General features: G+C 36.8%; 1 protein-coding gene across 1 annotated transcript in view; it reads right to left on the reverse strand.

Moving 5' to 3' along the window:
* The window catches only part of ZNF407 (zinc finger protein 407), a 355,097-nt gene that overhangs the window by 211,502 nt on the left and 130,530 nt on the right, over nt 1–13,065 (reverse strand). Inside the window, exon 4 of the mRNA XM_074576527.1 lies at nt 6,092–6,166. Within this exon, the coding sequence (XP_074432628.1) occupies nt 6,092–6,166 (75 nt within the window). The remainder of the gene's footprint in view (nt 1–6,091; nt 6,167–13,065) is intronic.

Below are 13,065 nucleotides of genomic sequence, written 5' to 3' on the forward strand. Positions count from 1 at the left end.
TTACCCTCTTGGCCTGCATGGTTGACTTACACAGTGGAAGAAGCAAGCTGGGACATATGACTGGAACAACTTACTTTCAGATGACTGCAAGAGAGGAGGGATCAGTTTGCGGCTGACTCCTTTTTGGCTGATGGCATGCAACTACAAACTGTGTTTTCCTTGGAAACAGACTGTTGTGAAAAAAACCTGCAGCTTTCAGCAACTACCCATACCATCTTTCACAGATCCACAGACAACATTAGCATACACTTGCTAATGAAACTAATAATCCAGGCTCTAGACAGTACTTGGTTGTTTATGAATACAATGAGATCATCATTTATATCTTGTTACGATGCTTAAAATTAGCCAGAGGTGCTCACTGCGGGCAGTGTGCATCCCATTAGGCATTCCCTCTATCTTCTGCCCATAGCAGCTAAGCCTTCCCAACAAGAAGATTGTTGCTGACTACAGATATTTCCAAAACATCTCACATCATACCTGACAACTAAAATAAACTTACTTCAGACCGTCCCTCCTTCTGAACTAAACTATAAGATTGCCAGGATTTGATAGGAAGAACAAATAACAAGCAATAGTAAAATAACTTTGTTCTTTTACTGCATTCTTCAGTTATTTTTTTTTCTGATAAGATGCTGAATTTATCACTTGTCTTTGTGAAAACAGTCTTCAAAAGTATAAATGGCTGCCTACTCTTTTTTTCGTAGAGAAGCACACACGTATGATGCATGTACAGACAACAAGCCAAGAGGAAAGCTAGCTGTGGATTTTCAGCACATCATCTACTTCGAGTACCTGAGGAAGCTCAGGTAACCCTAATGGCTTCCTCGTGTTCCTTGGGTCCGCCACAGGCAGAGAAGAGCACTTGGGCAGCAAGCTCCGCAACAGTACAGCACCAGCCCAGAGCTCAACTCCACAGGAAAATACTGCTTTTCGAAGGTCAAGTAAGCCTCCAAAATACAGAAAGTTTAACATAGATCTTGGGTAAAACTTTAGCTCCTAACCAATGCTAAAATGTTGAGTCCTTTCCACTCCCCTCCTCCCATCACAAGCTTCTGACTAGTAAATACTTCAAGGAAAAGCTACATTTCCTTCGTTAGGCCTTTCCTAAAGAATGATTCTGTAACTCCCCAAGATCCTTCTTAAGCCAAATGCAGAAAACAATCAATGAAGTTTTTCATTCCCATCCAGTTAACCTAGTAATGTTAGGCTGCCGTTGAAAAGCTCTAAGTTATTTGCAAGAAGCAGAAAAAGGTGACGTCAAAGCTTGAGGACAAGATTCAGCACATCACCCTCCCGTGGTTACAGGTAGCCTCTCCTCTGTGTATCCATACATACTGCTAACACCTCTAACTGGAAACCCTTCTGTAAAATTTACTCATTCTTTCAGAATATGGGTAAGTTACTGCAAGATGATTGCATACATATATGTATGTATGACACATCACTCTCACTTTTACCACTTGTTTTCCCCAGAATCAGCTGTAACATCTTTTTACTTTGCAGGTAGAGGGCAATATTATCCAAAACAGGCCCATCAAATAGTTACTACAAGAAACTTCTCCATTCAAAGAAAGAAAAATGTTTCAAAAGAAGGATTAATGGTTCAATTAAATAGAAGAGGGTTGTACTGATGCTCTTCATGCACTTCTAGTTTTACACTTAAAACAGAAATACCAAGACACTGCAATTTATTACAAAATAAAACAAAATTTACAAAATACCAACTCCTATTCATTTTTCCTGGTTACCTTTCTTGCCAATCTCAATAATGACACATCATGCAGTCTTGTGTATTTTATCATATTTGTATCACACGTTAGTAACATTTGATATCCCAAAATTCACGGGGGCTTATGCAAGCACATTAAACAACATGCTCCTTTTTCACTTTTTGACTCCTCTCTTTTTACTTCAAAGCAGCTGTGTAAAAAATACACAAGTTTTAGAAGTACACTATCTTCCAACATTCTTTGAAAAAGCAGCTCGTATCTATCTAGGCTGGTACTACATACTTACAGGCATTTACTTACAGCTGTTGCTCTCCAGTTGAAATTGTTACACAGCTTTTCCAATCAATTAAGATTACTTCAAAATCACATGATCTCCATACAATGATACTACCACCGTAACATCGATCCCACTTTTAAAGCGCATGAAGAAATGCCAGAACAACCTTACAAAACCCAGACATACTATTAATGACCTTTACAGAAAATGTTTTGTAACACAGATTCCAGTTCAGGAAGTGTTTGTGCTCCATGTAACTCTATAGATATGAATGATCCTATTTGACTCAATGGGATTACTCATATACAAAAAAGTTATTTCAGAGGCAATTCATCATTTAAAATTCATAAGGAAGACGAGGTACTCAAAAAAAAAAAAAAAGGCCTTTCTCTGGTATATTTATATAAAAAATAGTTTAAACAGATGCATCAGATAAAATTCTAGTTAAAGTCTCATATACTATAAAATGCATATTGTACACTAATAATGGTGTCATCCCCCCCAAAAAAAACCTCTAAAGGATAGATAAATGTATTTTTCATATGACAAAATTCAAAATCCATAGTTGTGCTTAATAGTGGCAAAATTCAGTCTCACTGATGAATGACTTTGTGATTTTATTTTTGTTTTCTTGCTCATATTTTTGTGTGTATGTATGCATGCATCTTAAACTCAATAGTGAAACATCTCTGTTTGTTCTGTGTTTTGCCAGAATTTATGCCTAAGTAATATCATGATGTAACAGAAATTAGAACTTGGCACCATTAACACTACTGATGCATTCACCTTGTCCTCAACCACATTGTCTCCTAGACACAATAAAGGTGTAGCCAAAGATTTATCCTGCCAATAAGATATAGTTATAGGTCCCATGAAGATTACTGACACTGAAGTACAAATATGTACTGGCCTTGGACTTCGCAGATAACATGCCAGTTTTGAGACACATTCAAGTTGACAATAAATCAGTATCACAGCTCCAATAACAGGAAAAAATACCTTAGAGGAATTTTTGTGTTAAAACATTCCACTTTTGAGTTAGCTATTAAATGGTAATGATCATAATGGACTAGGCAGTAGGGGTTTTTGTGGCTGAAATGTGCAGACATTTTACTACAAGGCTATTTTGTTAAGCTTCTGTGAATTTCAACTGCACAGTATTTTCCCCTTAAATTAATTTTTTCTCCCCCCCAAAAAAAAAAACCCCACCAAACCAAAAAACCACCTCAAAATAAAAGATGTTTTAGCAGTAATCTTATTGTGAATTATACTTGTTTTCTATATCTCTACATGTGAACACTTCAACAGCCCCCCAAACACCTCCCTTTTATGCATACAAAAAAGCACTAGTTATAGATTATGAAAAGGCAGCAAAACCAAGGTGCACTAGTTGAGTACTGCTTACTAAATTGTAAATGTATTTTTTCTGTCCTTCTCAGAACTATCTTGATGTTTGTCACCAAAAATTCCTTTCTGAGAAGTTTGTTTAAAGGGCACCAATTTCTCAGGGTGTATGGGTTATAACTATTTTTTTCAAGCACCCTTTAGAACTTATTTCAATTTTCTGTTTTTGATGATAGTCATGCTGACAACTTTTTTTGGTCCATCAAACTCTGTAGTACAATTACATGAATTTACTTTTAATAAATTACCATCTTTGCATATATCAGTCAAACCATGAAGACTAAACACTTGCAAATAAAATGCATTATTAATTTAATTGTCACAGCCTATTTAGCTAGCTTCTATTAGTATTTGCTATTATATGCAATGTATCAGAGGGCAGAATCAAATTCAAAACATAAAGAATAAACTGATTATATTGTCCTAGAGAAATTAAAAAATAGCAAGCTTGCAAAATTATAATCAAGGCATTAATGTTTTAAATAGGTAAGAAAACTACATAACTTAATTTATAATATGTTTATACCCACAGTGATTGTTTAACATGCTGAAGAAGGATTTCTTTGGTTCCTAAAGCCATTAAAAGGCATCAAGCTCTTTCATAATAGGAAGGGAAAGGTGGAAAGGAAAGCAACAGCAGTTTGGTACATACTGCACTAGATCACGTGGCTTAAACATCCATCATCACCAGTAAGGGACTGCTACTAGAAAATTACTTTGTTGTAGCTCTGACACTACTATTTGATGCTGCTCTACATTAAGCTGAAGCGCTAGCTAAAAAGGTATTGTAGATATGAAATAGTCAGAAGATGGATGAAGACGTTTCAAAAGAAGAGAGTATGAAGTCACCCAAACATGCCTTGTTTACGTTGGCCCAGGGGCGAAGCTGCAACAGCCTGAGCTGGCAGATGGGGCAGGGAGGTTGCAGGTCTGAGCTGGGTTCTCTGCTCCTCGGGCAGCTGGGGCTGCAAGGGCCATGAACCTGCCACCGCACAGAGGGACCTCCCTCCTCCTCCTCACGCCACGCTGGCAGGCCAGCCAGAAAGCCTTCCACGAATACAGGAAGAAATGGCGAAAATGGAAAGAGCCGGAAGGCTTTCAGAAGAAACACACAAACAAAAGCCAGCAACAACCGATTTAGATTATAGCATCCTGCTTGTTTAGGAATTCATTTCAAGATGATGATCGCTAAAAATATGCCTCTCAGGCTAAGATACTATATTTGGAAATCTATTGTATGTATCCTTTATTGTGCACATATTCACTAGGGTAACGCAAGTTATCTCTATGTTGTATTTATGATGATTATACAGTAAGTACCCCCTTGTAAAAGAACATATTGGTATTGAATGCTTCCAGTTACAAAATAAGCCACCAGAGCAAAACATTTTTTTGTAATTGTTGCACTATGACAAAAGATAACCAGCATAAACTTTAATACGATATGTTTTTTTGATGAAACTGTAATTGTTGTTTCGATGTGTCATTCTATATTTCAGATGAAACCGAACATCTTAAAACTCTTTAAATAACCATGTGTTAGGGAAATTCTGGTTAAACACTCTGTAGAGGAAATCTTATTAAAAATATAAGCACCACTTAAATAGGTGCTTAGTCAAACATAAGGTGTATAAAGTGTGTTAATTTACAACTCTACTCTTGGGTCACGCGGTGATTTAAGTGTGACAAACTTGTGAGGAAAAGGTCTAATCTACTACCATTTCCAGTGCTCTTTAACAAGCAACGAACGTGACCCAGGAGCAGTTCTGCAGTGTTCTCCTACAACTCCTAGCTATCATTTATTTCCCCCTTCTTTCATATCAAAACCAGAAAACACTCTTTATTTATGAAAGCCTACATTGGAAGAATGAGTTACAGGGCAGTAATACTTGAAACAGCATCAAACATCCAGCAACGAACCCTGCAGGTAGGATACCTCCATCTACCCAGACGGAAAGAGAATGTGTCATCTTTTGGCTATCCAAAACATATAAAGTTTTTAATTGCCCCAAAAATCCAATGAAATAGCAATAGCTATGCCACAATGTGCCTAATAAATCTGATGCAAAATCCGTTTATCTGCAATCACAGTGCCATTTAGTTTGTAAAACATAGTTATATTTTAAACCACAGAAAAAACAACCTGCTTGCAAAAAAAGTTTGAAAATAAGTAACTGTATGCAGATTGAAAAAATAAATTAATTCATTTTTAAAATAGTCAAACCAACAGAACTGTGTTCCTGCCCAAGAACACTGAGGAAACTTTATTGTTGATTCCTCTGTGGCTTTGACCTCAGTGATCAACATAAATCTTGGGAAGTCATTTTATAAACCTATAAGGATCAAGACCAGCAAGGAAAAAAAAAAATTCATTTTGTACATGGAGGGACAGTTACAACTATGGAAATTTTGAGAAAATAATATCACCTGCCAAAAAAAACATCCAAAAAGGTGCAAATCCTACACATTTTACATAGAATTGCTTTCTAGAGCAATATTTCTATTTTTTCGTGACATAAGCACCACGCTGTCAGACCACTTAAGGATGTTAGTTCCCTCCATAGCTGGAGTTGAGCTAAAGGTCCAGGCGACTTCATTTTAGGTCAGGTAAATATTCCAGATAAGGCCTCCACATATTGTATAAGGCAAAACGAGAAAGAATTTTGAAGTAGTTTACCTTTCTTTGGGTGTGCCAACTCCATGCTTGCCCAGTAAATGAGTATTCAAATGTTTTTTCATCACAAACGCCACCCTACCAAACAAAGAGAAAACACAGGAAGGTTATTTTTTTACTAAGAGCTTTGTGTTTGGGGTTTTTTTTTTGGGGGGGGGTTGATTTTTTTTTTTGGTTTGTTTGGGTTTTTTTAATACAGTATTTTACTGTTTTGAACACGCGCTTGAGCATATATTCTTAAATGTGGACTTTTAAGAACCCTGCTAGACTACGAATTAAATCTGGAAGTCTATTCTGTAATGACAGGTTGTCTTCAGATTGCAGTCGCTTGGCTTTTTTCTTACAGAAAAGTAATCACAACCACACATTGCTGGTGAAAGAACAGAAAACCTGCTTCTGCTTCCCTTTGCAAATTACACTATATTAACAGTATGTTGTATAAGGTGTTCTATTTTACCTAAATAACATTTTCTCATGTTATAAACTAAGACAGTTTTAGTTACACCTTTAAATTTATTTAAGCCTAATGGGCCCATCCTACGACCCTTCTTCATACAAGTAGTTCCATTGTTTTTAATGGGTAACACAAAAATACAGCAAGATCAGACGCTTTAATCACTGCTTATGTCTGGTCAAACTTCATTGTATTAATTATTTAAAGAGATATACACAAAAACAAATTAATAGCCTTAGTTATTTTATAGCCTTGTGAAAAAAAGGATAGAAAAGGTGAAGCACATGTTCGTGAATACACTTTGACCAGGAATATTGTTCAAACTGGGCAAGACATTGTTCAAAGCATCAATAGCAGAAACAAAATATAGACTACCTGGCATTATGTTTCTACCAAACAAAACACAGATAATTTGCTTTAATTTTGGTGACATACATAATGAAACAGATAGGAGCCTATCAAGTACCATTCTTCTGCTGATAAGACCATAACATCAATTTAATTATGTCATGTGACTGCTTCAAACAATTTAGATATCAGACTGAAGCTTCAAACTAAAATGGTTCTCTCGATAAGCAAAAATTTTACTGCTGCAACTTTCAGTGTGAAAAGGGCTTGCAAACATTTTTGTTAATTATGTATTACAGCTGTCCTTCATAAAGTTAATTACTAATAGCTGAAAGGCAATAGACTCTATTTGCATATGTACATGAAAGGCATGACATATGCAAAAATATGATTTTAATTAGCATTCCATGATATGAAGGGCTACAAATCAAACTGGCATGTTATAAGATTTTTAACATTAAACGCTGAATTCATCTGGACGTGTTTGCAGTAATGGACAATGGAAAGACTGTAAAACACTAGCACTATGGGGTATAAGAGCCACAAAAGCCAAGAAACAGTACTTTTCCTTTACAAATATGTTAATGTAGCTTCTCCATGTCGGATCTACTTTGGGCACTTTCACATTATTACAGAGAATCTCTCTTGCGCATCCCTTCAGGTGTAAGAATATAATTCTGCCTTATTTAAATGACAGCAATTTCCTGAGTTTTTAGAAAAAGACACAAATATCTTAAATACTTTTCCCTACACAATTTAAAAGTATGGCATCATAATCATTACAACCGTGAATAATCTATCACACCGTTACCATCATTACTATGCAAGTGTCATCAGAATTACTGTACATAGAGAAAATAATTGTAAAAAAAAAAAATAAAAAAAATGTGTTCTAATAACAGCACAAGGAATTTAAAACATACTGCCCTTGCTTCTTGGCAGAAATACTAACCATTTCCACACTGCTGTGAAAGGTACCAAACAGATTTTAACTTGGTATATACTTATATTTCCTGTTACAAACCTCCATTCTCCCTTTTCTCTAAAAGAAAAATAAAACCAAAGATGCTACTGTGAAAGGGCAATGTGCAATCGAAGTTGTAAAGGCATACTTAGCTATTTACACGGAATACAAAGATCACAACCAGCTACGCAGTATTTCTAGGGAAGGTGTTTTTTTTTCTTTTGAACCTGTGTACTTGAAGCTGCCAAACAAAAGCTGAACATTTCTTACACCGCACAACTGCAGGGGGTACAGACAGACGTACCTTTCTGCAAAATCAAAAGACAAAGGCCTTGTTAATAATGTGAAGCAATTAATCTCACGTTAGCTGCCTCCTCGCTGTTGTATCTGCGTTCTGAGTAACCATTTTGCTGCTGTTACACAGCACAAATAAAATGAAGACTGACTCAGTGTGTGTCTCAGCGCCTACTAACATTTTAAGCTTTTAATGTAAGGCTTGAAGACTTAAGACTTGAGGAGTGCAGACTGCCTCCGTGCAAGCCTGGAGTGCTCAGCATAGCTCAGGAACAGCTCCCCACCTCACAGAATTAGGCCTTAAAAATAAAAGCAAAGTTGTTATTTTCATAAGAAATTGAGAACGGGATTTAAAAAAAAACCCAACACATTACCAACAGAGACAGCCCTTATTGAAACAAAAGATATTTTTTCCTTAGAATTGAGGCAAAGTCTAAACATCTTGGTTAGGATGCTGAGTTTGAGGACAACCTAAAAAAAAAAAAAAAAAGAAAAGAAAAAAAAAAAGACAAGTGCAGGAACTATTTGTTTATGTTTACTAAATACTGCAGGTGATTTTAAGACCGAGGTGGTAGAGGTGTTTGCTGGCTTTCCAAAACAAACACAAAAAGTGTTTTCCATACATTCAGTAGCTCTGGGTTTCTATGCAATTACTGGTTTTAGTAGTCTAAAAATAATGGTTTTATCTATATTATGTACCTCTGCTGAGGTAAATCAGTTATTCCTAAGATATTGCTAGAACTGGACAGACAGACATGACTTAGCCATGGTCTTTTAAAATGAATCTTAAGGGAAGTCTGGCTGGCACCAGTAAGGAGTGAATGCTTTCAAGATACACTGCTCTAATATGTCTTCAAATCAAAGGGAATCTTTCCATCAGCTGCATTAAGCACCACTTCTGGCTTCGCTGAAGTTCTCATTTCTTATTTTTAAATTCTAGTGCAAATAGAAATGTTCAAAGGCCAGAAAGACATCAAAAGGGACCAGGAAAAACCTGTAATTGCCCCAGACTCTGCTGTTTCCAATACATGCAAACCAGGCCAGACTAGAGGCCTGGAACCAGTTTTACAAACTCCAGTCTGGCCTTACTCATCCCCAACCCACACGAAGACAAGGAGTCACAGTCCAGCTGCTCTCCTCGGGGTCAGGTCTCGAAAGGCAGGAGTGTCTGGTTTATACATCAGAGTCATGGTCACAGGGAGTTCCCTCCATTTGTTAGGAAGACTGCTCCTAGAAGCTTCCTCGTGCAGTAGAAAAAGGTGAGTTGGTAGGTTTTTGTTTGCCTGCAATGGCATTCTGTTGGTTTAACTTTTTTAGTTATTTTCAACTACCCTGTCTCCAAACTAGCAACATCCTCTGTCTTATACACTCTATGTTCAAACTTTAGGATAAATTAAAGACAAGTTGAAAAATGACAGCCTTAGAATAGCATCCAAACTCCCTATGGACAATTTTTTTCACATCAACTATAAATAAGAATAACTTTCAATCATAAATATATGAGCACCTTTCCCAAAATAAGTTTGCAGAATATTCTGTTTTCATTTTAGAAGAGTTGTGGCTTTGTAAGAACGTGTCCACTCATATTCCACGGCAGTCTTCAAACAGTATTTGGACTCACTCTGAGAATGTCTGTAACTGATTTAGGAGCCTCTACAGACTTGTCTTCAGTTATAAAAGCACATTTTCATGTACAAAAGAAACAAAGGGGCTTCTAATTCTGTGAATAGAGAAACATATTGGACAATCTTTACTTCCACTTTTTATTGCAGCGTAATACAAGTTCTACAGCATGTACAATGTTTATCATCGCAGTACCCAAGGAATATGAACAATCTGTCATGTATTGTCTGTTCTCTCATTTTCTCTGCAGGGAGAGAATTGTGCTCTGTGAAGTATCCTGTTTTGAGAGGGCAAAAGATCCTAAGTTTTATTATGTTTTGAATCTGTAATAGCTCTTTTCTTTTCAATATGTACATTGCTGGGTTAGTGAAAAGCCAAGTTAAAAAAACAAACACATTCCAAAACAAGCATTCTGGACCATAGTCATGAAATCTGTTATTTCTTGAGTGTTTACCAAGCGCTGAGCCTTGCCCTACTTCCAAGGAAAGAGCTACATCTTACCTCTACCAGAAAGTCACTTGAAGCCATGTCAACAGACCAGTGATCTTGTAACTGCGCATAACTGCTGAGGAGGACCAGCACGAAAATTTATTTTTGCGGGACTCTACAAACAAGGTATCCAGCAGTTGAAGAGCAATTTTAAATCACTTCTCAGAGGATACATTGCTCTCGGCAACTGCTCTTGGAAAATTTATCTTACAGACAACAATGTTCAATGATGGCAGAAAAGTCCGGGAGAATAACAATGAATAACCCTTTATTCATATTCTCAATATCCTTTACGTCTCCTTAAAACTGTCCAGCACCTCTTTATACATGAATTTAATTCTGAGAATACAGGTAAGCTACTGAATGACATGTGCAGACCCCAAGTACACAGGATGTTTTAAAAAGCTCCTTGAAATTCTTTAAAAAAAACCAAAAACAAACCAACACCCACACAACAAAAATCAACCCACAAACAAAACAAACAAAAAAAACAGCAGAAAAGAATGCTACTATTTTTCAATTGTTAATATTTAGTACTTGGTTTTATCATAGATTTCAGGCACTCAAAGGACAGAATGGTTTACCATTTTGGATAAATCACCTGGGAGATCTGACAAGTTCAAGGAATAATAAGAAAAAGGATCCCTTAATCTTCTATACATCACAGAATATGAGGAAATCATATATTATTCTGTCTTCATCAGTTTTTGTTTTCCATGATCTGTGCTTGAATTTCTGTCCTCATATCTTCACCTGAGGCAAGAAACCAGAAAAACAAGGCAAGCTGCATGGATCATGAGAAGAAGGGGGACAGTATGTTTGGGTAAGCAAATAACAACATGGATTCAATGTTTGTTATTATGTGAATGAAGTGCTCTTGTTCTTTACTGTGTCTTGAAACACGCTGCAAATCCTAATTGTCTGTAGTTGAATGAGTGGAGTCATGCCAACAGGGGTATCAATTAGTAAGAGAAAGAAATACTGCAGTTTCTCAAGGAGCATCAGGACCCACACATATTTCGGAATGTTCAATAAAACTGGTATATGTAATTACAGATTTTTGCATGTACTTCAGATTTGTACATGTTCTACACATAAAAGTAAGACTTCATATATTCAAATCAGCACTTAGTGAAATAGTACATAAAGAGTCTACATGAACTTCAAAAACTTCAAGTTTCTAAAGTCTCAAAACTATATAAAAAGTTGCTACCCAACTCTCATCTCTTTGTCAGGATTTTGTATTCAGCAGATCAGCTTCAGGAACAAAAGCGTAGAGGAAAACACAGAACTGCCCAGAAAGCAATGGTTTTCTATGAACAAGTAATCTTATTTTCCATGCATCAAAAGTCTAAATTCCTGGGAATTTCTTCAAGTCCATCATTCGTGGATGTCTGCTGATTCTGAAGGGTCCAGACTGGAGCGCTGATAACTCTCTTGCATGACTGCGCGCAAGGGACTCAATTTAAAAGAAAGTATCTGGCAGGGCAGAGCCTGGTGTGGAAGATATCCAGTAGTGTGAAAGGCATCATGCCCTTTGTGACAAGATGTCAGGTTCAAGTAAATATCTGGCAGGGCGAAGTCTAGTGTGTAAAACATCCAAATCTGAAATCTGAAAAACTTCATGCCCTCTGTGACAGGACGTCAAGTCCTAGAACCCTACATAGGAAAGCTGAGGTTTTCCTGCTGACTCATTTAGCAGCCAAATGAAGCAGGTCTTATTACTTCCAGCTAACGGTTATGGTTATTCTTCTTAAGTTTAAAAAAAAAAATAAAATCAATAACATTTCAGAAGGTTAACAAGTCATGCGTAATCACCCAGTCTGCGATGGTGAGAGTAGTGTCATGCACCGCCTCATGCTCCCTGCTGACCCCCTGTGTTAAAGAAGGATATGGCTATGCTATGCTCCACCCTTCACTAACACTCACAGTTAAACTGGTAGGTACAACGCATGGATTTGGCATATGTGGCTCCTTCCTCCTCATCTTCAAGTGTGAGCAACTTGGCAGACTGAAAAATGCAAACTTTTTCTCTTGAAAAGAGAAACTGAAAGACATAAATGAGGACAACTTTGCCATCGCTAACAAAACAAGAACCAGAGTACCATGGCAAGAACATCATGGTAATTCATGGAACCTGAAGACTAATGTAACTTTTAAATTTCTGAGAATTATTAAGAATTATTAGCCTTTCTGCCTTAAGTTTGAAGGTTTGAATTTCTTTTTACAATTCTCCATGCAACAATCAGGAATGTTTCTTAATTATTTATTAACTATTCAACTTTTCCATGGAGATGTTTTGTTGCTGAAGTTCAAAACCCAACATTTTCAAAAATGAATTTTATGTCAACATGAAATCAGTGCAACAGACTATAATCTTCTCTTCTAAAAATATCTCAACTCATTTTTCTGTTACTTGTAATGAGCTAGCAATGAAGCCCAGGTGCCCAACAACAACAACAAAAAAAAAATGAAGGCAGAAGACCACAACTTCTAGTAGTGGAACACTTGTACATGGCTTGCACCCAAGGTAGACTTTGAGTATCACAGCAGCTACTGTTCCTGACTTGCTTTGAGCAGGATGACAGACAACAGGATTGTCAACGTGGTGTTCAATGACCTGCGTCAATCTCAAGAATAATTTACTGCTATATCAGACGGATCATTATGGATGAGTTGCGCACTATCAATCAATCGACTATGTTGTTCCTGCATATTCCTGCATCTATCAACCAGGAGAGAGAGACATCCTTCACCATATTCTTGCTTTCTGCCACCAGTCTGTGTCCCTCAAGATGTGAAAGA

The sequence above is a fragment of the Larus michahellis genome, chromosome 2 (genome assembly GCF_964199755.1).
Source record: "Larus michahellis chromosome 2, bLarMic1.1, whole genome shotgun sequence".
Taxonomy (NCBI): domain Eukaryota; kingdom Metazoa; phylum Chordata; class Aves; order Charadriiformes; family Laridae; genus Larus; species Larus michahellis.